The 27,760-nt window shown below is 37.9% G+C and overlaps 1 protein-coding gene across 2 annotated transcripts; it reads right to left on the bottom strand.

Moving 5' to 3' along the window:
* Positions 1-90: 90 nt before the first annotated feature.
* Positions 91-27,760, bottom strand: LOC125240303 (DNA topoisomerase 2-binding protein 1-A-like). Of its 2 annotated transcripts, XM_048148176.1 has the most exons (12): positions 27,623-27,760; positions 27,245-27,396; positions 22,154-22,286; positions 20,751-20,858; positions 17,934-18,193; positions 16,985-17,160; positions 15,950-16,047; positions 14,362-14,469; positions 13,112-13,185; positions 2,798-2,947; positions 1,747-1,912; positions 91-219 (listed from the first exon to the last, which is right to left on the bottom strand). In XM_048148176.1, the coding sequence occupies exons 1-11, from the start codon at positions 27,713-27,715 to the stop codon at positions 1,858-1,860; spliced, it is 1,407 nt and encodes a 468-aa protein (XP_048004133.1). In that variant the 5' UTR covers positions 27,716-27,760; the 3' UTR covers positions 91-219; positions 1,747-1,857. The 2 variants fall into 2 exon arrangements, with proteins under 2 accessions (XP_048004133.1, XP_048004135.1); XM_048148178.1 differs by lacking the exon at positions 2,798-2,947.

Below are 27,760 nucleotides of genomic sequence, written 5' to 3'. Positions count from 1 at the left end.
AAATCCCTGAACCACGTAACTAATGGAAAACTACGGAACCCTACACTAAGCGTGGCCCGACACGCTCTTGGCCGGTTTTTTTTAACAAACCTTTAAATATATTATCCGACTGCGTAAACTCCGAAACGGCGGTGTCATCGTCGTTTCTAGAAGATTCTTTCTTTGCCGCGGGTTCCGGTGATTTACTCGTTTCGGCTGGCTGTTGCTGTGAGAGATGTTCTGAAAAGAGAATAAGCGAATTAATATTTTGACGACCGGTCTGACCTAGCGCGTAGTGACCCTGCCTGCTACGCCGCGGTCCCGGGTTCTAAACCCGGTAAGGGCATTTATTTGTGTGATGAGCACAGATATTTGTGCCTGAGTAATGGGTGTTTTCTGTGTATATAAGTATTTATATATTATATATATTGTTGTCTGAGTACCTGCAACACAAGCCTTCTTGAGCTTACCGTGGGACTCAGTCAATCCATGTAAGAATGTCTTATAATATTTATTTATTTAATATTTGATGTTGTACGATCGCTATTGATATTCAAAGCTGTCAAATCACTCTCAACATCGGAACAGGCACTTTTGACATAAGGTCAATACGGGTAAGTGTAGCATAAGGAGAAGTGTGTCTGGCCACTTAAATGATAGCTAACGATTTAATTGCATATCCACACTAATATTTGGCTCCATTTTAGGGGTTTTACTGGTAGGTACCGACGTTATAGTTGAAACCAAAGACATATGTAACTCCCTATACACCGTGTTTCACTTAACACTAAAAACCTGAAAACACTTTGTTCAGAATCGTAAGTAGAATCGATTGAGCTATATCTTGATGGGGGTAATATTTTTATTTAAATTAGTATTATTAGTTATTTTTTACGTGCCCATTCTATTGTACTCGTAATACAACATTGTGTATATCGCATTGCTAGAGGTTGTTTACCTTTTTTCAGTATTTAGGGGTATTAATACTGGCCGGTTACTTGGATTATTATTTTTTTCCGCTACTAGTTTGACGTTGTTTGTCAGTTTAATCTTAATGTTTATCATAAGTCATAACAAATTGAACTCTTACCTAATTACAACCTTGTCATTTTGAATATTGAGTTTATTTGCTTACTGCGATTACCTGTCCAATTTGAAGTTTACTGTGACAAAGCTTTAAAGTGTTTTACAGTGACATCTTAGCTGTCTATTGGTAAACCTTATGTCGTTGCAGTAACGTACACAAATAAATAGTCTTATGGTTTATGATGGTAGTTAGCAATTATTTTATTGAGTGTAGAGCTAAAAGTCAAGTAGAGCTGTACAGAAAATTAAAAATTCAATTTAAAAAAAAGTAACGATCAGATTAAAAGATGAATACTCTAGATGAGTTTAAAAAAATAAAAATCAGTTGGGGTGTCTGAGGTTTTGAGTGATACCGGAAACACCGTGTAGACAGATAAAGTCTAAGAAAAAACGTACCTCAGAACCATACAGAAAAAGGTACGGTGGCCTAGATGGCGTTACACTTTTGGGGGACGCTCAGCTAGATGGCTCTAATATTAATATGTGACATTTTAAGACATATCAAGCTAAGAATATGGGAAAAATTGACAAAATTGAGGTTTAAAAGTTTCAAGCCTGTAGAGACGGCAGTCAGCAATGTGTGATTTTACATTTTATTTTGACAGTAACTCTCTGTAAAACTCGATCCTCTTTGGTTGAAATCAAATGTTCCAAATATAACATTGTTTTTTTTTTACTCACGGCTTAAGTAATGATCCACTATATGGTCCCGTTGCGGTTGTTCTTCTACTACAGGTTCCGGAGGGGGTAGTAGGAGTTGCAAACTCCGTTTGCTCATAGGGGATGCCGCTGCTACGGGGGGCTGTTTAGTCTTGCGCGGTGTGGCTGGTTCCGGATTAATGAGAAACTGGAAATAAGTTAATCATAAGATTTCGACGCAAAAAAGTAATGTCAGACATGAATTCAGTTCAATTAAATTCAAAATTTCAGGCCCATATTAACTTGATATGTGTTAAGCTCTTGATGGTATGGTTTGAAATTTGGAATAGTTATGAACATCATTAACCTCTACAAATTGAAAGAAGACTTTAGCTGACAATTTGGCGTAGTTAGTAGTGACCCTGCCTGCTAAGGCACTGGTCCCACCGCGAGCTAGCTAGCTCTAGTGATAGCTCACCGCTGGGCGAGTAACTATAAACATCGCCGTGTCTCTTTTATTTGCACGGGAGTGATTATCTTTTGTTCGTTTTTATAGCCGATAGCTGATAGCTTACTAGCTCGCGGTGGGACCAGTACCTAAGCCGCGGTCCCGGGTTCGAATCTCGGTAAGGGCATTTATTTGTGTGATGAGCACAGATATATGTTCCTGAGTCATGGATGTTTTCTATGTATATAAGTATTTATATATTATGTATATCGTTGTCTGAGTACCCACAACACTAGCCTTCTTGAGCTTACCGCGGGACTCAGTCAATCTGTTTAAGAATGCTCTATAATATTTTTTTTTTATTGCCCGTGTGGTGACGGGTTAAGAAATTCACCACCCCCTTTCTTCCCGTGGGTGTCGTAGAAGGCGACTGTGGGATATGGGTTAAATTGTGGCGCAGGCGAGAGGCTGGCAACCTGTCACTACAATGTCACAATTTCGTTTTCTTTCAACCCCTTATTTGCCAAAAGTGGCTTTTAAACTTAGTAGTTTCATGTGCTCCGCCTACCCCTTCATGGGATACAGGCGTGATTGTATGTATGTATTGTTTTTATTGAATTTATACGGAGTTATATGCGTGTTTACCTCGGCCTCGTCCAACACTCTGCCGGCCTCCACGCTGCGCAGGAGCCACAGCGGGGACAGCAGCGGCACGGCGGGCAGCGCGCCGCCGCCGCCGCCGCCGCTGTGCCGCACGACACCGCGTGAGTCACGCGCGAGTTCGGCCCGTCGTACCTAAACACACGAGTAACCCCTTATTCATAAACGTACTCTAAAGTTATCAAGGCGATAAAGTTCTTTTGTCCTTTTCTATTACACCAATACGTCGGAAAGGGACAAACGAACTTTATCGGCTTGATAACTATAGAGTACGTTTATGAATAATGGGGTTAGTGTATAACCATAAATTAAATATAACAAGATCATACCATCCCATACATTAAAATGCGACCGCCTAAGACCGCGCTTACACTCCACCACACATAGATGGCGCCACAAAAAAAATATCTTATAGCTTTCGATTATACTTGTAGATGGCGTTAAGTGTCACTTTTGACATAGATTTACGGCTCGGAATTGACACTTAATGCCGATCTACAAATAATCGGTGGCGACAAGGCATTTTTTTTGTGGCGCCATCTATGTGTGGTGGACTATAAGCGCGTTCGTAGGCGGTCGCATTTTAATGTATGGGATGGTATGATCTTGTTATATTTAATTTATGGTATAACCTAACCACAAAATTAAAATTTAGACCGCAACATAGTAGACCGCTTTTCATGAAACATCAACATAAGAACACTCCCGACTATCTCAGCTTAAGGACAAAAAAAAAATCTAAATCAGTTCATCCGTTCGAGAGCTACGATGCCACACACAGACACAGACAGACACGTCAAACTTATAACACCCCGTCGTTTTTGCGTCGGGGGTTAAAAAAATACGTCAATTTGTCGCTCCGCTTTGCCGTGAAAGACGGACAAACAAACAGACACACACTTTCCATTTGTATGAATTTCCATTAGTATGGATTCTAATAAACTATAAAGTACACATGGCTCTTTAAATTTTCGACATGACAAGTAATGCACCAGTTGACGCACTAGTGCGGAAAAAAGCACCTAATGTACTGCAAAACTAACAAATAACAGGTTTTCGATTTGCCCGGGTGCTTTGTGGAAAATTGTTGTAAGTAGTAATAGTTTTGTTAGTTTTAGTTAAGAGGGGGTAGAGCAGGGAGAATTTTCAGAATCTGTCAAATTACCCCATTACACACACAAACACCCTTCACTCACACTACCTCAATTTACTGTGAAAGGTCAGTGACCCTTAATTTTTTTCAAGAGTTTTATTTTGAGTTTGTAGTCAACTACTGACCTCCTTTGAGAAATTAAAACTGTAAAAAAGGTAGCATACAAGAAGACAGAGAAAAAATACGCGTCATCTAGCTTTCCTTCTCTGTCCATGTCTCATGTGACTTTAATTTACCTAAATATGTAGATAACGTTCCTTACTCAGTTGATTGTTTACCTAGGTGTATTTCAAATTACTTTGCACTTCATTTTGCGTTACTTTTCTATACTTAGATTAAAAATCGTCAGCCCGCCTATCCCCGCAAACATTTTTCAAAGACGTGTGTGAAGGCCGATACCTCCAGGCAAACAATTATGGTCGCGTGCTAAATGATAAAACATCAGCCCTATCGCTTTATTTGTAAGTGCGATAGGGACGGCCCGATGTTTTATCATTTATCGCGCGACCATGATTGCCCTGCAGGTCTTCAGAGGCCTGAGCTGTGCATTACGTATATGCGGGTTGTATTAAAGACTATCAGATATTTTCTTTATTCTTTTTGGTCGTTAGGTTTTTTTATCATTTAGTTTATACAAAAATAAAGCATGTGTATAAAATAAAAACCTAATGAATAGAGTACAGCTAGCAGCAGTCAAGTCAGAGACCCAAAGGAAGACAGGGAATATCGACGCATATCTTATCATATCCAATACCGCCATCGCTATCTGCATCAGACTCTTGATCTTACCCAATTTCCTAGTCTCTTCTCTTAATTTCAGTTTCTTGAGTTGAAAATGTTGAAACTCATACTTAGCATTAAATAAAACACAAATACATATAAAAATCACAATATAATTTTAAATTATGGCTTAGGCCCTGTACCAGTTGCAGTCGCCACGTCTGTAAAGCCACTTGTAGTTTCTTTTAAATGGCTAAATACCTAGATGTTATGTCATAAATATCTGTGACGTGACTGAAAATTAAAAAAACATCGCTCAGAGATAAGGTTCAAATTAGCATGGCAAAAAATACAACAGTGCAGTCAAAATACCATCAAAATACGAAAAAGCAAATATCAATGTCGCCGTATTTCAGGCAATAAGGGCTGTTTTCTCAAATATGAAAAAATCTCAAAAGCAGAACTTTATTAAGACTTTCTAGGAAAATTATTTTGAACTTGATAGGTAGAACAATTTATAAAAGTTTTACAGAAAAAAATTCTGAACTAAGTTTGTAACTATATGAAAAGCATTTTTATCTCAGATTGCATATTTTAGTATCGTAACGATTTTTCTTTCAAATAAAAAGAGAATTATTAGAAAAGGTTAACGGTGTCTGCCGTAAACTGGGGTTACATTGACCAATTTGGGAATTTAAACTTCTCTAGCTTCTACATTTAATGGGTATTTTTAATGGGTATTTTTACCCATTAAATGTAGAAGTTAGAGAAGTATAAATTCCATAATTGGTCAATGTAACGTAACAAAGAAAGAAAAAAATGGGACCATCAACTTTTTTAGTCTTCTCCTGCTAAAAATCTAGAAAGGTAACAAAATAATGTACGCAAAAAAAAAACGATGTTATCAAACTTAAACTGACATTGGGGTTACTTTGAAACCCTATGTATTTTTTTAATGGTAATCGAATGTAATCCCTTACAAAAGTATTTTATCTCAAGAAAAGATAAAAAACGGTTCGCAGAGTCAAATATTACAACTCTTTAACGCTATTTTGGGGTTACTTTGATTAAAAATAAAAATTACCATCTTCGAAAAACCACCTTTATTTGCAATTGTTTCAATATTTATCACAAGAAGAGATCAAATTATCAGTCTCAACAAGTACCGTGACATAATCAGACAATAATCAACTATGTGTCATTATGGTCAATGTTACCCCATGCAAGTGATCAAAGGCACCCCACATAGTAAATAATTAGTAATAAATGCCTAGTTTGACTTTATGATACAACACTCAATACAATGGTATAGCTAAACACATGTCTGGCAAGCTAATATTCACTGAGAACCTTTTACTTTAATACCCACTACGTTAAACATTAAATAAATGTCATATACAAAGAAAAAGTGACCAAGGCCTCCAAGTGTTCCGAGCTGGAATCGAACCAGCGTACTCCGTTAACATACGTATATGACATTTATTTAATGTTTATAGTATAATAGTAGTGTTACTACTTAAAAATACAAATTAAAATATTTTCAAATGAGAATAATTTAATTTGTTCTAAGACCCACTACGTTAGTTAAGAAGTTATTTAAACATGAAAAATAGCAACAAACTATGCTTATATTTTGACACGTTATCCGCACTGCCCACGACCATACTTACTTGTTCACTGCGTCAGAGCACCATATAACTATAAAGGTTGGTTTAGGGTTATCATATGTCTAGATTTAGATAAATTTATTTTATTAATACATTACCGACTACTCATAACATATTAGTTCCTTATTTTTTGATAAAATAAACATAATATGCTCGTGACAGGTCAGGTTTTGTTCGTAATCCAAAAAAATCAACCTTAGCACTTTTCTCTATTCACCCCCTTCCCGACCCTATTCACCCCAACGTTAGGGTGAGCGAAAATTACTAAATAAAACGACGAAAATATTTCAAAGACAACCCGAAGTTCACACCGCTGGAAGATTTTTTGTGTAAAAAATTAGCATGGCACATATAAAAAAACTGCTATCGACGTTCAAAAGTCGGTTTTGGCCCTATTCATCACAAATTAAGTTAGTTCATACCCGTTCCGACCCCATGAATCCAAAATCTTCAGAAAACGATGTACTAAGTAGCCCAAAGTACAGCGCCATCTCTAGGTGAATTGGGTTACTAATTTATGCAAACTACTTAAGTCGCAATAGATGTCATTTCATTTAGTATTTTGGAGGTAACTAGTAAAGATAATTTAGTTTTATTTTTAACAAGCAGAAACGTCTGCTAACGATTCTAAACATTTTTATATTAAAGGAAAAAATGGAAAAATTTACGCTTCCGGCGGGACTTGAACCCGCATCATTTGCAATCCGTGCAAGGCTCTTAACCAATTGAGCTACGGAAGCCACGCCGGACATCGCAAATTTTTCCATGCCTTTCCTTATGTACACACGTCTTGGCGTGGCTTCCGTAGCTCAATTGGTTAAGAGCCTTGCACGGATTGCAAATGATGCGGGTTCAAGTCCCGCCGGAAGCGTAAATTTTTCCATTTTTTCCTTTAATATAAAAATAATTTAGTTTTACAATTGTGCGAAAATAGATTCTCATTTGGCCGGATTTTTTAACTGAATTCCAAAATTCAAAAGGTTATAAATGTATAGTTTTTTTTAAATATCACTCCTGGTCCAATTTAATATCCCACAAATATTAACGGCAAACTGATAATGACTTAAGTATTTTTGAAATAATTTTGTGACAAATGTGGGTAGTTTAGTAATTAGGCGCCGATTGATTGTGGGTAGGTTATATTTTCGCTCTCTGCTAATAAATCTTGTATGGAACGGACGTGTTTTCTTTGGTGCCTCTTCATCAGCGCTGATCTTCGGCTGGGAGCATACCTTACAAAATTGAATGCCGAAAAAAAAGTTTATCAGCAAAAATTACTTACTTGAAAATAAAGTCATAACCGTTTTCATACTTATGCATTGAAATAGATATCACGCACGAAAGTAAGAACGACAAGGCCTCCTGGTGGCTGAGCCGGGAATCGAACCCGCCATCTCTCTCGCTATACCCTAATCCTCTAAGTGCCACTTGCACCAACGAATATGGAGGGTTAACCTGAGGGTTAACCCACCATTTTACATGGAATTTGACAGTTGACAGCCCACTAACCCTGAGTTAAGTGGTTGGTGCAAAAGGGCCTTAAAGATTCATATACGAGGTGGTCAAAATGTGCCTATCAGAGATAACATACACTAGAGAAATTTCGTCGGGTACCACACGGCGGGCGGGTGGCCTAGCGGTAATGACGTTAGCTGCGTAAGCTGAAGACCCGGGTTCGATTCCCGGCTCGGCCACCAGTGGGCCTTGTCGTTTTTTCTTTCGTGTATGATATCTATTTCAATTTATGTTTGTATGTATGTGAACACTTTATTGTACATAAGACAAGTTAGGACATAAAAATACAGTATATGTAGTTATGGTGTACAAAGGCGAACTTATACCTATAAGGGATCTCTTCCAACCTTTGAGCGAATTGAGAATTTATATAAACTTGAAAATAACAAATCAAAAATTATTCAATAAAATAATTTTATTTCTTCCCTAGATGTATAGTTTCATACTTATGATTTTTATTTTAAAGTAATCCGTTTATATTATAGCAACCATGGGTGATTTTTGTGGACTTAAGTAGAAACGTTGACTTGTGGTTGACAGAAGTGTGATTAACATTTCTAAATGTTAATTTATTGTATCTAGTCTAACTACGAAGCAATACATTGACGTATAAATTGCGTCCATATACAGAGAGGTCATTCATAAAAACATCACTTTAGGTAAGTTATATATCTTTTATACAATTTGACAACCATTGACTACACATCCCAATTCACCCCTCTTCCGACCCTAATCACCCCCTTCGTAAACCTATTCACCCCTTTGCGACCCGTTTCCCCCATTATTGATCCTATTCACCCCTCAGGCCGCGGATATTTGTTCATCCCGTAAAAGTTCCCCAACACAGTTGCATCGCTTTCTTCATGAAAACCATTATAAAAATGAAAATATGTCTTATGGTTTTCTGTTAAACATAAACTTTAGAAGTGTAGGTATACACTACATTCAAAAGGATAATGAACAAATTCTTAGCAAAATTTCACACAAAATTGAAGTTAAAATGAGTAAAAAATCCAATAAATTTGAATGCCTACTTTGACAGACATTTTCATGTCTGTAAATATATTATATTTACATAAATCATAAAATATATTATTTAAATATAATAGCATTATATACCCCGGGAACCCTATTCACCCCAAATTACGGTATTTATTAAATTGTCAATATGTAAAATGTCGGAAACTACGGAACGGAACCCTACACTGACCGTGGTCCGATGCGCTCTTGGCCGGTTTTTCTTCTTAAAGATATGTAGAGATAATATAAAAATTCACCTCCCAATTTATAATAAGTTTTTTTGCAAAAAAATCATTTTTGGCACAGGCTTTACCTTAGCCGACTGTACCTTTCTTTCAAAAATCATCTATTGCTCTCCGAGATGTTTCTAAATACCCCTTACTCAATGGGGATACGACGTTTCATAACAGAGTTCCTCTGACCACCTTTCTGCTCCATCATCAGATCACCTCCATGATACCAGAATATTGCATTGTCACGTGATTTACATAAGTGTGCAAAATTTCAGCTCAATCGCAAATCGGAAAGCGGGTCAAATTTAGCTTCTACGTTTTGGCCCAAACTAAGATATACTAACAAGGCAAGTTGAATAAAAGCTTGTAAAAAGGCTTCTGATATCAGATTTGTAATAAGTTTACTTGTCATAGTTTAACAACAGATGAGACAGACATATGCACTGACAATACTGCACGTGTTTCGTGAGTCTGATGTCAAATCACCTCATACAATTTACCGCTCTAAGGCAACTAAGGTAGGGTTTGTTATTGCACTTTAATTACATATTAATGATTTCTAGCCCGTAAGATATATATTTGCTTTAACAATGGATAGATATTTATGCGAGTGAGAGTGTAATTTAGATTTTTATTTATAAGGAATCAAATATTTTTAAGTTACCCGATCAGATATTTCTGCGGATAAGGACACTCCCCACATCTGCCGTCTAGCAATCGTAGCGTCGGGCCAACTGTATGGCTAAGCCGCGCCTACGCGGCGTCTTTTTCCATACAGTTGGCCCGACGCTACGCTCGCGAGACGCTAGAAAGAGAGACGATGTTTTTGCCGGTCACGGAGCATCACAAATTTACGCCGGGAATATGTCGTCATATACTTATGGTCCCCTATAGAAAATTAGATATTTTTGCACGGCCGTTCATAGTCATATATGCTGGTGACTGTTCCATGAATATTTCGTCTAGTCTAGTTGAGTGGAGAAGTGCCATTCAAAACGAGCGTTAACTTTCTAAATATATATTTAGGTACTTTATAATTCTCTTTATTCATTTTAAATCTCAGGCTAGGCTATTTTATAATATGATTATAAAAGTAAAATACAAAACCACTTACAAAACAATACAAAATATATAAACACATTATAAAAAACCTAACCTAGGGTGCCGCCAGCAGCGGGGCAGGGCCCAAGCTGCCGGTGGTTAGGGCTGCAGAGAGAGGAACCGTCGGACTATCCGCGCCGTGTCCAAGATCACCGCTTTCTGCATCTGACCCTTGATCCAACCACCTAGCGAGAGTCTCTCTAGATGTTGGTCGAGACTCTTCGCTATGAGACCGTTCGCTGAAACGACTATCGGGACAATGATCGTCGAATCAACATCCCACATGGCGGTTATCTCGTAAGCCAAGTCTAGGTACTTACTGGACTTGTCCTTCTCGGCTTTCACGAGATTCTCATCATGGGGCGTTGCGATCGATCTATTATGACAATGTCAGGCTTATTGGCTACAATAGTCCTGTCAGTGATAATAGATCGATCCCAATAGAGCGTGGCACGACCATTTTCGAGAACTGGCGCAGGTATGTACTTGTAGTACGGTACTTCGCGGTCCACAAGACCGTATTGAAGAGCAAGCTGCTGGTGAATGATCCTGGCTACGAGATTATGCCTGTGCAAGTACTCACCGTTAGCTAGATGAGAACAACCGGAGATGATATGCCTGAGTGACTCTCCGGGACGGCGGCATGCCCGACAAATGTCGACCGTACCGTCCTTCAGGATATATTTCCGGTAGTTGTTCGTCATCATAACTTCGTCGGCAATTGCACAGGCAAAACCCTCGGTTTCTCCGAAGAGGTCCCCGAATCGTAACCAGTTCACCGATGCGAGCAGGTCTACATCGGGTCCCGTGAGGGCCTTGTAGAACCGCCCGTACGTGTAGCTGCTTGCTCTCCCATACCGCCTTGCGGTCCGCTGGTACTTTATAATTATTATTGTTTTCAACTTACGGTTACGTGTTCGTGGTATGCACAGAGTAAATCTTTAATGAAATTGAGACATTTTTTTATATATACAATTAAATTTGAACTAGAAGCACTAAACCTATACCCGCTCGCATTCCCCTTTTTTCTTTTCTAAGTAAGAATCAATTAATAAGTATCTGAATATATGTATGAATAAATTAAATTGTAATTGTTTACATACAACCTGTGAAGTTTGGTTGACAAAATTTGACGTAGGTGCTGTCATATATATTTTTAAAATGACGTACTGTTAATACCAGCGTAATGAAAATGTATTCCGATGAGTAAAAGAAAACATGAAACTTTTTTCAATTTAACCGAACTAGAATGAAATCATTTATACTCATTCGGTTGTGTTCGTTATTTTCTTTAATAATGTGATATATTTTTATTTATTTTTTATGCACAAGCCATGCACCTTTAAACTTTAAATGAGATTGGATCTCCACCTGACATTATTGATTTACCCTATTTATTTTGAGCACAGTTTTACACTGGTATGGTTTTTCGTGTACGTACACTATTTTCTGTCAAAATATTTGTCAAATTTAAACGTCAACGCGGAGCGACCGGCGACACGTCTGCCTCCGATGAGCCGCTCAGGGCGTCTAATCGAAAGGAGAATTCTGACAGCAATGGCGAATGTATGGAAATTTTACGATAGTTTAAATTTAAGGTAAAATTTCTTTGTTGCCTTTGAGAGGAAAAATATAAAAAACCTCAAAACCTGTAGTCCATTTATCTGGCTTTTAGAATCACTTAATGTTATAACTAAAGTATTGAATTTTTTAACAAAGTTTACTAAACGGCGACATACGTTTTTCTCATTTTAGGTCAACTTTGTGTGGGTTTAGTTATTACACCGTTAATAATTGGAGATTGTGAATAGTCAAAAGTTGTAGACACACTCTTTAAGATAATAACTACATTTATTTTATTTCATTTAATTTAGAAATGTGAGCAGCATTTGTTAAACGCCGAATGCACTTTTCGAGGATTTCGTACGACCCCCTCTTAAGCCTTGAGTAGCATATTTCGAGATTTGTGCCATAGTTTTTTTTTTCCTTTCTTTAATGTCATACTTCACAATAGCTATGTGCGAATTTGCGTGTACATTTTATACACCGTGTTTCACTTAACACTAAAAACCTGAAAACAGTTTGTTCAGAATCGAGAGTAGAATCGATTGAGCTATATCTTGATGGGGGTAATATTTTTATTTAAATTAGTATTATTAGTTATTTTTTACGTGCCCATTCTATTGTACTCGTAATACAACATTGTGTATATCGCATTGCTAGAGGTTGTTTACCTTTTTTCAGTATTTAGGGGTATTAATACTGGCCGGTTACTTGGACGATTATTTTTTCCGCTACTAGTTTGACGTTGTTTGTCAGTTAAATCTTAATGTTTATCATAAGTCATAACAAATTGAACTCGTACCTAATTACAACCTTGTCATTTTGAATATTGAGTTTATTTGTGCTTACTGCGATTACCTGTCCAATTTGAAGTTTACTGTGACAAAGCTTTAAAGTGTTTTACAGTGACATCTTAGCTGTCTATTGGTAAACCTTATGTCGTTGCAGTAACGTACACAAATAAATAGTCTTATGGTTTATGATGGTAGTTAGCAATTATTTTATTGAGTGTAGAGCTAAAAGTCAAGTAGAGCTGTACAGAAAATTAAAAATTCAATTAAAAAAAAAGTAATGATCAGATTAAAAGATGAATACTCTAGATGAGTTTAAAAAAATAAAAATCAGTTGGGGTGTCTGAGGTTTTGAGTGATACCGGAAACACCGTGTATATTGTCCATTCAAATTCTATCTGTGAATACCTGTAATTGGCTTTGTGTTATTATTTAAATTATCATAATGTTATTTGTAGCTGTTGGTGTTCCGAAAAAAAAAATTTAAATAAATAAAACTATTATTTCTCACGTTTCTTTGGAAAATATCGTCTTACCTTGTGCCCCCCGCTTTAGAAACGCACGCCCAAGCGCGCTCGCGAGGCATCCCCTCCAGACCGCTCACCCAAATCTGTATTTGTTATAAACAATTAATAAATAACCACAAAATGTGGCCGTGACCCCTCTAACATAACCTAATTAAAATTTTGAAAAAACCCCCGACCGCGACCTAGTGGACCGATTTTCATGAAACATGGCTAAGAACACTCCCGACTAACTCAGCTTTCAGACAAAAAAACTAAATCTAAATCAGTTCATCCGTTCGGGAGCTACGACGCCACAGACAAACAGACAGACAGACAGACAGACACGTCAAACTTATAACACCCCTTCGTTTTTGCGTCGGGGGTTAAAAAGGCAGAATAGCAGGCCAGCGCTTGACTGTCCATGCTATTTCCATTTGTCATTGTCCATGTTATTATGTGGCCAGCTATTCTGCCTTTTGTTAGACGGGTCACGGATAGGATCAACCACATCTTGAAACGGGCTTTTAAATAACCATAAAATTAATATTTTGAAAAAACCCCCGACCGCGACATAGTGGCCCGATTTTCATAAAACATGGCTAAGAACACTCCCGACTAACTCAGCTTTCAAGCAAAAAAACGAAATCGAAATCGGTTCATCCGTTCGGGAGCTACGATGCCACAGACAGACACACACACAGACATACAGACGGACAGACAGACAGTCAGACACGTCAAACTTATAACACCCCGTCGTTTTTGCGTCGGGGGTTAAAAATGTGAACTTACAAATCCGGGACAATAGTAGATGCTACTTTTGAGATAAACTTTTGAACCTCAGTTTTGACAATTTGGACACTATTCTTAACTTGATGTGTTAAAATGTCAAATATTATTTTATCGCCATCTAGCTGAGTGTACCCCAAAGGTGTAATGCTAGGCTAGGCCACCATACCTTTTTCTGTATGGTACTGAGGTATGTACGTTTTTTTCTTCACTCAACTCAGCATCAAATATCTATTTCATCACACAAATTGCCTTTACCGTGATCCGAACCCTGGGCCAGCGGCTTAGCAGGTAGGGTCACATTAGTACCCGCTAAGCTGGCCCAAGGTTCGGATGTGATGAAACGTGGTACGCAGAGCACATGACAAAAGTAGAAAAACAGTTTTCTTTCAACCCCTTTACCAAAACTGACACTGACACTTCCAGTGTCATGTGCTCTGCGTACCCCGTTGGGAATACAGGCGTGTAAGTAAAACTAGAAAAAGTCTACTTACGCAAAATCCATCAAAAATAGGACCAGCCTTTTTGATGGCAGCAACATCGAAAGCTTCGAATGCTTTCTGGATTTCATCGCCACCGGAAACTCTTTTGGAATCCTGAAACTAAAATAAAGGTAATGAGCACATTACGATACAAGTGCGAGAAACAGGAAATTCGAAACGAGTGAAGATAAATAGCCTAACCACAAAATTAAAATTTTGAAAAAAAAAAACCCTGACCGCGACATAGTGGACCGATTTTCATGCAACATGGCTAAGAACACTCCCGACTAATTCAGCTTTCAGACAAAAAAAAATCTAATTCGATCCGATAAAAATCATCGGAGCTACGATGCCACAGACAGACAGACACAAAGATAGACAGACTGGACAGACACGTCAAACTTAGTCGTTTTTGCGTCGGGGGTTAATAGTTATTTGTTATACAAGAGTGCAAAGTTGTATTTTAACGCCGAGTGTGGATTTGAAAAACGAGCAAGCAAAAGGATTCTGTAGTTGAAGATTCTATAGTTGAAGTTGGTTCGAGAATAGAATCCTGAGCTTGCGAGTTTTTCAACACACGAGAAGTAAAATACATTTGCACTCGTGTGTAACACAAAACTTTTCCCCTCATTATAGCGAGGAAAGTACAACGCAAAAAACCGGCCAAGAGCGTGTCGGGCCACGCTCAGTGTAGGGTTCCGTAGTTTTTCGTATTTTTCTCAAAAACTACTGAACCTATGAAGTTCAAAACAATTTTCCTAGAAAGTCTTTATAAAGTTCTACTTTTGTGATTTTTTTCATATTTTTTAAACATATGGTTCAAAAGTTAGAGGGGGGGGGACGCACTTTTTTTTCCTTTAGGAGCGATTATTTCCGAAAATATTAATATTATCAAAAAACGATTTTAGTAAACCCTTATTAATTTTTAAATACCTATCCAACAATATATCACACGTTGGGGTTGGAATGAAAAAAATATCATCCCCCACTTTACATGTAGGGGGGGGTACTCTAATAACACATATTTTTCCATTTTTTATTTTTGCACTTTGTTGGCGTGATTGATATACATATTGGTACCAAATTTCAGCTTTCTAGTGCTTACGGTTACTGAGATTATCCGCGGACGGACGGACGGACAGACAGACATGGCGAAACTATAAGGGTTCCTAGTTGACTAAGGAACCCTAAAAACGCGTTTATCACTGCTTCCAGTAGTTCCACAGGTGGTAAAACATCTTCATCGCTAGATTAACCCACTTTTATCAATTTTAAAGCAGTTAATTTGACTTTATTCAAGGTCAAATTACTTTACCCACTAGTGGATAAAATGCGTTTTTACCAGCTGATATTAAGAGACAAAACACGTGTTTCCGAGCTAGTGAGGCGTCATCCATATATTACGTCACAGTGTAAGGGGGGGGGGAGGGGTCATACTAAATGTGACAATCCCTGTTAAAGGGATACAAAAAAGCGTGACATAGGGGGGGAGGGGTCCAAAAACCTGAAATTTGGTGTGACGTAATATGTGGATGATCCCTGAGGGGAAAAAATATATAATATTCCGGATTACAGAAAGCATAAAATCATGCTATCTTACCTTAGCGGTCCCTGATAGCATCATAGAGTCGGCCATTTTGCTCTCGTCCACGAAGTTGCTCGGTTTGCCTTCCTTAGTTATCCTTGTAAGATTTAGACCTGTAATAAATAGTTATTTGTTTTACAAGGGGGCAAAGTTGTTGTTTAACCGCACATGCCAATATTGATACCCGAGCAATCGAAAGATACTATGGGACATGCGTTCGCATCGGCGGCCGGAGACAACTGAAGCGCGCGCAGGCGCCGCGCGCATATTTACGTTGCCGTTGGAGTGAGACGGAAGATCGGATGTGGCACTCTTGCTGCCGAGAGTCGATGCAGACGGGTAATCCGAAAACGCAGTTTTGCCAACTACCCATTTGTATATTCACCATAAGAGCGAGATAGATGATATGCCATCGCGCTAGTGTTCGCAAGTTCCTAATTCTTAGGGTAAAGTAAGTAAGTAAGTAAGTAAATATTCTTTATTGCACCATTTTACATGTTATATGTATACAGAATGTTTAGTGAGAGTCTAACTAACTTAGATTAATCAAATTATGACTACCTATTTTGTTGTTTTTCCTTAATATGAAAATTGTATATATAGCGATAAGTTATTAAAATAAATGTTCATTATTCTACTGATATCGGCGTTTTAATCATCTCCTGCCTAGGTCCCCATAATACCAAGGCGGGCCTCGTCTCTTGTGAGGAGTGAAGGAGAAAGATACACATCAAGAAAGAGAGAATAACTCACTCATATCTGGTACAGATCCGTCCCTAACCGACGAGGAAGTGGTGGTAGAGGTAACTTTGTACCTCGACACTGAGAACGAAACCCCGCATTTGCGGGGCCTCGTCTCTAGTGAGGAGTGAAAGAGAAAGATGACAGAGACAGAATAACTTACTCATATCAGGTACAGGTCCATCCCAACCCGCGAGGATGTGTACAGGTCACTTTGTACCTCGACACTGGGAGAGCGAAGCCCCACAGTGCGGGGCCTCTTCTCTTGTGAGGAGTGAAGAGAAAGATGACAGAGACAGAATAACTTACTCATATCAGGTACAGGTCCATCCCTAACCGGCGACGATGTAGTTGTAGAGGTAACTTTGTACCTCGACACTGGGAGAGCAAATCCCAATGCAGCTGAATCCTTTACCCAGTGCGGTGTAACGCAGACTTTGCCAAACTCTATGGCAGCTTTGTATTTTTCACTTGATGTCGAGTCTCTAAAACATATTTGGGTGAGATTAAGTTCGTAATTCTAAAATCAGAGGATTAATTGTTGTTCGCCAAAGCAAAGAGACAGTTACTGTCAAAGTAAAATGTATAGCCACAGTGCATAGACTGCCATATCTCGATACAGGCTTAAAACTTTTGAACCTCCGTTTTAATAATTTCGCCCATACTGCTAATTTTATGTGTGTAAAAATTGTAAAATATTAATTAGCGCCAGATAGTCGAAAATCAATAAAAGGTGCAGCGCCATCTAGACGACCATACATTTCCCTAGATGGTTTTACGTTTTCTTTAAGACTTTATCACATTATTACACTTTGACAGCCATCATCATCATCATCATATCAGCCATTAATTGCCCACTGCTGAGCATACGCCTCCTTTCGTGTACGCCACTTATCCCGGTCCTGGGCTAATCTCATCCAGAAGTGCCCCGCAGTTTTTCGAATGTCGTCCACTCAACGAGCCAACGAATGCCAGGCGCTTCTTACATCCGATAGCGGCCACCATCCGGTCAACGTTTTGGTCCACATGCCATCACTCTTCCTGGCAACATGCCCCGCCCAATTCCCTTTGAGTTGACTTTGACAGTAATTCTCTATATACTCGATTCTCTTTACTTATAGTTTTTTTTTTTATGGGATAGGAGGCAAACGAGCAGACAGGTCGCCTGATGGTAAGCGATCACCGCCGCCCATGGACACCCGAAACACCAGAGGTGTTGGAGGTGCATTGCCGGCCTTTAAGATGGGTGTAAACTTACTTGGTCAAAACTAGAACATCAGTCGTCTGACTCAAAAACACTCTTGAAAAATCTCCACCGTTGGCATTAACCAGTTTCATGATCAACTTCTTATCGTTACTGTTCAAGCCCGAAGTTGTGATCTGCAAGTTGGCGAATGGAGGCAAGCGGTGTGTGTTGAACTCTGGCGAGGCTCCGTTGATGTCTTGCTTTAGTGAGGTGTCCCAGACGGCAGTGACCCAGGTGTCTTTCATTACTGGGATTCCACGCTCGGCTGCTTTCTGAAAGTGGAAATTATATTAGATGATTTTAAAATGTTTTTTTCTACTCCCGAACTGTTATTCGTCATTTACAGGGTCGTGCATAGATCTTTAAAACCCTACATAAAAGTCTATTCCCCAAAGCCAGTATCGAAAAAACTGAAATCGCATTGTTTGGCTCTGTACCCATGGCAACGCATTGTTATAACGATATAACGATACTGCGCGCGTGCGCGGAAAGGCTTTGTCAAAATACAGGTGAATTTCACGAAAGTTATTCAAGAAAACAATTAAGAACTAAGTGCATGGTCGTAGAAAAACTATTATATGCAACGGTGTTTAACTAAGTCAAAAAATACTTGTGGAGTCTTAATAACAATTTTCGGCTTCGCCTCAAATTGTTACCCACGCCACTCGTCTTTTTTGACCTCCTTTAAACGCCTGTTGAATAATAGTATTTTATGCAAATACAGAAAATAAATACAGAAAAATAAATACAGAAAAGCAAAAAAGAACTTGCACATGGTGTTCGTGGATCTGGAAAAGGCATACGATAGAGTTCCTCGTAAGGTTCTGTGGTGGTGTATGAGAGAGAAGGGAGTGCCAGAGAAGTATGTGCGGCTTGTTCAGGCGATGTATGATAGAGCTAGTACTCACGTCAGGTCTGAAGCTGGAGTCACCGACAAGTTCAATGTGGCGGTAGGTCTACACCAGGGGTCGGCTTTAAGTCCTTATTTGTTCCTCCTGGTTATGGATGCTCTGACATCGGACATACAGGAGGAAGCACCCTGGTGTATGTTGTTCGCCGATGACATTGTTCTTGTTGGGGAAAATGCACTTGAGGTCCAGAGCAGACTGGGAAAATGGCAAGAAAGACTGGAAAGTGTGGGACTGAAAATAAGTAGAACCAAAACTGAACATATGTTCTGCGATTTCGGTGGTCTATCCAGTTTTTCCCCTATTGCCTTAGATGGTGTATACCTACCAGTCTGCTCCGACTTCCGGTACCTTGGGTCATTATTCCAAAATGACGGAAGCATCGACCGTGACGTGAAAAATAGTATAAATGCGGGATGGATGAAATGGCGACAGGTCTCAGGGACAACATGCGATCGACGGATGCCCCTTAAACTTAAGGGGAAAATCTACAAGACGATTGTGAGGCCTGTTGTATTGTATGGATCTGAATGCTGGGCGACAAAGGTGGAGGATGAAAGGAGAGTGCACGTAGCGGAAATGAGAATGTTGAGATGGATGTGTGGAGTGACCAGAATGGATCGGATCTGGAATGAGTATATTAGGGAAGTTTGAAAGTTGCGCCTATAACGGAAAAGATGAGGAGTGGCAGGTTGGCGTGGTTCGGTCATGTAATGAGGAGGGATGAATGTCATATAGGCAAAAGAATGTTGGAGATGAAGGTTGATGGATGGAGAGGGAGGGGTAAACCCAAACAACGCTGGATGGATTGTGTGAAAGAGGATATGAGGAAGAAAGATGTGAGTGTTGAGATGACGAAAGATAGAGGAGAATGGAAGAGGAAGACGTGTTGTACCGACCCTACATAACGTGGGATAAGGGTAGGAGGAAGAAGAAGAAGAAGATGCAACTGGTGGTTAAAAGAGGTCAAAAAAGGTGAGTGGCGTGGGTAACAATTTGAGGCAAAGCCGAAAATTGTTAATAAAGACGCCACGAGCATTTTTTGACTCAGTTAAACACCGTTGCATACAATACTTTTTCTACGACCAAGCACTTATTTTGAAAGAAAATTATAAATCAACAAATACCTACTTTCAGTCATCTTAGTTATCTAGTGGACCGCCTACCATTTTGAATATGCAGTTTGAGTGCAAACATGAAAATAAAACTGTCTATGGTATGGTTCTTTGAAGCCTGGCCACTAAGACGAATCGAGCCGAGTTGAATCGAGTTATCATACATTTGAATGCGATTCGACGCGTCGCCAATGAACGCAGCAGAAAACGAAGGAGTCTCGACTCAAAAAATACTATTAATGAACTTCTGGAGGGAAGAAAAGGGACAGGTCAAGCTCTTTCATTATTTTTCTACGCTCGTACTGTTATTCGTCACTTACAGATTCCTGCATAGATCATGAAAAGTCGCCGGCTCCCTGGCACCCACCCAGTAACGTTATAACAATGCGTTACCATGGTTACTAAAGCTAAACAAACAAGTTGCAAGAGTTAACGTATTGTTTGGCTTTGGTAACCATGGCAACAAATACGTTACAATAGTTAACATATTGTTTGGCTTTGGTAACCATGGCAACGCATTGTTCTAATGTTTCATTATAAGCGATGCTCCGGACTCGGGACTCGTTGCAGCTTCTGGTTGCAGATCTATCATGTTTCGTCCAAACTAATATTATAAATGGGAAAGTGTGTGTGTCTGTTTGTTTCTTCGTCTTTCACGTCAAAACGGAGCGACGAATTGACGTGATTTTTTAAGCCGAGATAGTTGAAGGGATGGAGAGTGACATAAGCGATTACTTTTTGTCTCTTTCTAACGTCAGCGAGCTAGCATAAGCTAGTATGGTAACTATGGTATAATGTTAACTTACTATGTATTTGTCTGAGAACACACTGGTGGCAATCAAATGTGTTGACTCCGAGGATAAGACGGCACTGTATGTGCCGCCCATCCATTCTATCTTCTGCTTTAAATTCGTCTGCAAATAATAATATTATATCAAAGAGGATAGAATATTAGATATGATGGAGTATGCTACATATGACTATCAGTCACAGAAAAATAAATACTATACGACATTTTTACACAAATCGACTGATATTATATGAATGTAATTACCTTTTTGATTTTTATTGAGGTCCCGATATTTGCAGTTGCATGCATCATGATCACGGGAAACTGATCATGATTCATGATCCATGCAACTGCATCATAAAAATCAAAATACAAAATCAAAAAGGTAATCATGGTCTATATCCCACACAATATCCGTGAATCGTTTAAAACTCAGATTGACCGAGTCCCACAGAAACGATATATGTACCTACATAAAATACAAAATTTCATTTTTATTTTCTTTATTGGAGAAATAACAAAAGTAAGCACAAACAAAATTACAATTCAAAAGATGTGCACCTACCTCCTAAGACGCTCTCACTGAGAACTATACAAAATATAGTTAAGACAATATATTACTACAGTAAATTAAGCTTAACGCACTTAACAGCCCTTAACCACAGAATATATAATAGTACAAGTACAGAAGGCCCACTGCTTTGATGTTCACGAAATGCCGCCTTTTAAATACCTACAAAATTCTTACAAAGAAACGAGCCGCACGTGTGCGGCGTCCAGTGATAGGGTTACCAATGGATTCATACGAATTAATACTTACATAAAATGTTATTCTATTATATTAAAGTCTTGGGTACTTTCTAGGTATATATACTGTATTGAACTTTTCTGTGGGACTTAATCAGTAGTAGATCTGTGTAATAATGTCCTATGGTATTTAGTTTATTCAATATGTCTATTAAACTAAATATTATTAGCATTTCACACGCGGACATCGCTTACAAAAACCTCGCGACGTAAAGTAACAATAGAAAGTGCGAATGTCCATTCCGTGAGAACGCGCCGGCCGCCAGGATGTACTTGTAGCGTGGCGATAGAATCGCGGAGTGAGCCGCCCCTGCCTTAACTTATTTGTATAGATAGAAAACATCCAGGAACAACTACCTTTGCTTATCACACAAATCCCTTACGGGACTCAAACCCAGGACTTCAGCTTAGCAGGCAGAGTCACTACCTGCTAGGCCAGACCAGGGTATGTAGCCAAATGCACAAACACTCACGATAATATCTGTTTAGTAGCTATCTATCTCTATCGCTCTTGAGTATTGGAGCGACAGAGCCAGACTGCATTTCTATTGGGCTTTGATGCCGGCAGTCATCAAAAACAACAGATAATTATGTTTAATACAAAATGAGTACCTTAGCCTCCTTGGAAAGCCCGCTGAGAGTCACAATCAAGCCACGCATGGCTATTGTGTACACTGGATGGCCTTTTGTAGGGATGGGCCTGCCCTCGGTTAAAGAACAGGACAAGCATCGGGGACCAACCAATCTGTAAAAAAATAAATTTTACACAATAAACTAAAATGTTACTAGTCTTGTAGTATATTAACATAAGTTACTAGAACTTGGTAGTAGGCAAAGTAGGTTTGTTTCCATTCAGAGCCAGTTAGCATCTTTTAAATTATTTGATTATGTTAATTTTAAATTAGCTAGTTTTTTTGCCAGAAAATCTGCTGCTCATGGTGGCTCCCTTATTATTGTTAAAAATTGTATGAAGTGTAAAGAGCGCAAAGATGTTGTAAAATATTCCATAGAAAGAACTATAGAAATTTCATGTGTTGAATTAGACAGATATATTATTGTATGTGTTTATAGACCACCATCAGCTGACTTCAGCATATTTGAATCTACAATGGAAAATGTTCTGAATTTAGTATGCAAGGGCCAAAAACATGTTATTGTATGTGGAGATTTTAATGTTAACTTGCTCGAGTCATCTAGTAATACTGTTAAAATGTTCTGTTTGTTTAAATCATTTAATTTATTTAATTTATTTCTTGAACCTACCCGGGTAGGTGTGACTAGTGCAACATGCCTAGATAATATTTTTTGTAACTGTGAATGTATAGATAAGAAATTATTTAACTGTTTTCATTCCGATCACAGCGGCCAAAGGGCAGCTTTCTTAAACGTTATTCATGATACTCCACAAACAATAACATATAGACCCATTACTGGATCTCGCTTGGAATCATTCAAAAATGAAATTCTACATAGTTTGTCTATAATACCATTTTCGCATTATGACTGTAATCATTTGTATCAAGATGTTTTCAATGTAATTCTTAATCAATTTAATAACAATTTCAAAGTGAAATCTATTAGTGGGTCAAAAGTTAAAACAAAGTTTAGTGAATGGGCTACTGTAGGTATTCACAAAAGTAGAAAAAGACTTTATGAACTTTATGGTGAGAGAGAGCTGAACAAGAATTCAGAATTCCTGGACTATGTAAGAAACTACTCAAGAATCTTCAAGAAAGTGTGTTTAACTGCCAAGAAAAACTTTATTAGTTCTAAATTGAAAGTGTCGGACAACAAAGTGAAAACAACTTGGAGTATTATAAATAAAGAAGCTGGTAAATGTAAATCACGCGATTGTCAAGTCAACATTGTATCAGATAATCAACAAATAGTGTCGAACAGCGATGTTGCCTCGGCATTCGAAGATTATTTCTCAAATATAGCCGTTAACACCACAAAATGTTTACATTCTTCTGCGGCTCAAGCCCATTCATTACTTTGTGCTAATGTTAAGAAATGTAATAATTCATTTGAATTTAGTCAAGTAGACTCTGTAAATATTGTTAAAACATTCAAGTCACTCAATTTAAAGAAAACGGAAGACTTATGGGGAACATCAGTTAAAGTAATTAGTCATGTCATAGATATAATAGCACCTTACTTGGCCGTAATATATAATATTTCAATTTCACAATGCACCTTTCCAGATCTTATGAAATGTAGCAAAGTCATACCGCTTTTTAAATCGGGTGATTCGAGTGATATAACCAATTTCCGTCCCATATCAATACTTCCTGTACTAAGTAAAGTCTTTGAGAAGCTAATGTTAAATGATCTACTGGGACACTTCAACAGACATAGATTACTTACAAGCAAACAGTTCGGTTTCACAAGGGGCCGTTCCACGACCGATGCTGCTTCGGTACTCATTAAACATATATATAATTTTTGGGAAAATTCTTGTGATGCAATTGGCATATTTTGTGATCTTTCAAAAGCCTTTGATTGTGTGGATCATGGAACGCTCATTTTGAAATTAGAACACTATGGTTTGTCTATAAATGCCCTAAACTTTATGTCTTCTTACCTTAGCAATAGAACACAAACAGTAGTTGTTAACAAAACTCGCTCTAGCGGGACTGTAGTCCAATTAGGAGTGCCACAAGGCTCAATTTTAGGTCCATTCCTGTTTTTGGTTTATATAAATGATTTGCCATGTATAGTGAAAAACTTTTGTGAAATAGTACTTTTTGCTGATGATACATCACTGCTTTTTAATGTTGACCGAAAATCTACGGATTACAATGTAATTAATAGCACGTTAGCTGATGTACTGCAGTGGTTTACTGTCAACAATTTACTTCTTAATTCTAAGAAAACCAAATGTATTCGATTTTCTCTGCCGAATGTTAAACCAATCGATACAAAAATACTTTTGAATGATGAATGCTTAGAGATGGTAGATACAACACTGTTTCTTGGTTTAACATTGGACAAAAATCTACAATGGAGTCCTCATATAAAGAAACTAGCAAGCAAATTAAGTTCAGCCGCATACGCCGTTAGGAGAATCAGGCAACTGACTAATGTTGAGACAGCTCGCCTAGTGTATCATAGTTATTTTCACAGTGTAATGTCATACGGTATTCTGGTTTGGGGCAAAGCAGCTGACATACAGACTATCTTTGTATTACAAAAGAGAGCCATTCGTTCTATTTACAACTTAGGAACACGTGAATCAGTAAGAGAACTCTTCAAAGAAATTAATATCTTAACTGTAGCTTCCCAATACATTTATGATAGTATAATTTATGTTGTTAAGAATTTAGACTGTTTCACTAAGAATTCTGATATCCATAATTATAACACTAGAAACAAAAATAAGCTTGCCATAAAGAAGTTTCGTGTCCGTAAAGTACAGAAGTCATTTGTTGGGCAATGCATTCATTTTTATAATAAGTTACCTGACACTGCTTTGAGATTACCCCTCCCAGCTCTTAAGAACTACTTAAAAAAATCATTGATGTTAAAGGCTTATTACAGAGTCGAGGACTATTTGACAGACAAACATGCATGGCCCGAACCAGAAACTACAAAAAACGAATAGCAATTAAAATAATTGTATTATGTATAGAGGACACAGTTCAGATAAGAAAGCACGTCAAATATTTTATATTTTATGTTGTGTAGGTAAATTACATACTTAATGATATTGAGATTCATATTATCTTTTTCTTCTATGACAATTTGATATGTTTTCTCTGAAGAAGAACGACGTATTATTAAGCAATAATATAATTTATTGAAATTGATTTCCATAGAGTACCTTGTCTGTTCATATTCTTTGATGAATACTTTTGCATGTTAAATTGTATGTTGTTATTTAATGCATGTTAATTATAAGATGTAATGTTTTGAAAAGAAGTTGCCCGCCGAGTTTCTTGCCGGTCCCATAGTGGATACCCCCTCCCAACTGAGGGGGGACTGAAATCTTCTCGAGGCTGAGGCGTAGGGTTAGAGATTTTCATTTAAGCAAAATTTTTAATGTAAAGATTTTTTATCATGCATAATGCAATCTATACACCGAGTTTTTATTGAATTCCGTTAACTTTAAGGACAGGTGCTTTAGATCAAATACAATTGATTTCTTTAAGGAACTAACTAGCGTCGTAACTCTTATGGTTATCGAGTTATTAAACAATAAAGATAATTACTGAACATGTGTGTGACAGCCTTTACCAATTCCTAATGTTATTTGTTTTGACATGTGCCGTCAATCACTTGACACTAACTTGAATGTAATTCTTGACGACTGGTCTGGCTCAGTCGGTAGTGACCCTGCGTGATAAGCTGTGGTCCTGGGTTCAAATCCCGGTAAGGGCATTTATTTGTGTGATGAGCACAGGTATTTGTTCCTGAGTCATGGATGTTTTCTATGTATATAAGTATGTACTAGCTTTTACCCGCGGCTTCGCCCGCGTAATAAAAGTATTCATTAAGATTTTCATTTGGATCCTTAGGTTTCTCTGTAGGTATATTTATCTGCGATTATTTCGATTGCACATAATACTTTTGCTTGCAATGATTGTAGAAATATTACACATCGACCACAGCGTAGGTAATTCTATATATGCTGGGGAAACCTTTATAAACATCCCACATAGCCCGTATTTCGACACTATGATCGGTGGGTAAAAAGTACTTTTTTCTATTATCCCTTACAATTTTTTACATTTTGCTTATACTTATCGCAAACGTAATCTTCAAGCAAGCAAACAACGATCGTCTTAGAGCACATTGATTGTAAGAGACCGCCGACCGATTATCCGTATCCCTCTAACGATACCCATATTATCCGTATCCGTATCCCTATCCCTATCGCTATCGCTATCGCTATCGCTATCACTATCGCTATCGCTATCGCTATCGCTATCCCTATCCCTATCGCTAATATTAGTATGTATTTATCTATTTAAGAATGTATATTGTCGCTTAGCACCCATAGTACAAGCTTTGCTTAGTTTGGGGCTAAGTTGATTTGTGTAAAGTGTCCCCAATATTTATTTATTTATTTATTATTTATTAAGGATCTCTCACACTAATAAATTTATTTATTATGTATGAAAATAATGAAAAAAACATTTTTGCAAATTTAACTAAAAATTTTATACAGGTTGTTCCTGATAATGGACCCTAAACCAGTCAACCAAAAATAAAATACAGACCATGCAAAGAGCAATGGAAAGAAGCTGTTTAGGCATCAAGTTAAAGGACAGAATAAGATGCTCAGATATTAGACAGAAGACGCAAGTAACTGATGCCTTACGCTTTGCTCAAAGCATGAAATGGAGATGGGCTAAACGATGACAGGTGGACAGGAAAGGTTACAAAGTGGAAAGGACCACAGGGATCAAGAAAGAGAGGACATCCACTATCCAGGTGGCAGGATGACATTGTGGCTACTGCAGGCAAGGAATGGCAAAGCATGGCAAAAGATAAAATAAAATGGAAACGGCTGGAGGAGGCTTTTACCCAGAAAGGGTCTACAGAATACAATCTATAATAAAAACTAAATTAAAAGAAAAGAAAAATCTTTCTGTAGAATAATAAAGCTTAAATAAATAAATAAATAAAAATGTGACAAATTTAACGGAAAACAAAAAAAAACACGGTGTATTGTTATTAAATATTTGTAAAAATACATACAGGCACTTTGTAGCTTTCAATTTCTCATAAAGCTCTCCATCAAACTCTGACAACACAAAAATATCCTTCTTCAAGGGTGGTTCGTCAAACGTGAGCGACTTCTCATGCGCCCACTGTGCTTGTAACCCTCCTCCACGATGATTTTCACATGCCTGAGGAAGAATAAACAGTTAAAATCGAATTTTTCAAAAATATCCGTAAATAGATTTACTACGTTGTTTTACCTGAAAACGTAGTTTTTTAGAGAACTTAAGAGATCCATTTATTACCTAGACTGTTAATTAAAATAAAATAAAATCTTTAAACATCAACTTTAAACCAGTGAACCCATATATTCTGACCAAATGACTATAAACAAAAATTATGAACACCACTTACCGTGTAAGCAATGAGCATGTCTTCAGAACAGTCATTTTCGTCGTTGCAATGTTTAGGAATAACGAATGTTACTTTGATTTTCACATCAGTCATAATTAATCTAATTTATTATTGAAATCTTTAACCTAAAGCAGTTTT

The sequence above is a fragment of the Leguminivora glycinivorella genome, chromosome 27 (genome assembly GCF_023078275.1).
Source record: "Leguminivora glycinivorella isolate SPB_JAAS2020 chromosome 27, LegGlyc_1.1, whole genome shotgun sequence".
Lineage (NCBI taxonomy): Eukaryota > Metazoa > Arthropoda > Insecta > Lepidoptera > Tortricidae > Leguminivora > Leguminivora glycinivorella.
Note: the sequence above shows the minus strand (reverse complement) of the source record. Positions and strands in the feature narration are given on the sequence as shown.

Coding starts and splice junctions, on each gene's coding strand:
- LOC125240303 (XM_048148176.1), bottom strand. CDS start 27,715: ATGACTGATGTGAAAATCAAAGTAACATTCGTTATTCCTAAACATTGC. Junction 18,194..20,750: donor TGTTCTCAGACAAATACATA/GTAAGTTAACAT, acceptor TTCCACTTTCAG/AAAGCAGCCGAGCGTGGAAT. Junction 2,948..13,111: donor TCTAAAGCGGGGGGCACAAG/GTAAGACGATAT, acceptor TCGTGTGTTTAG/GTACGACGGGCCGAACTCGC.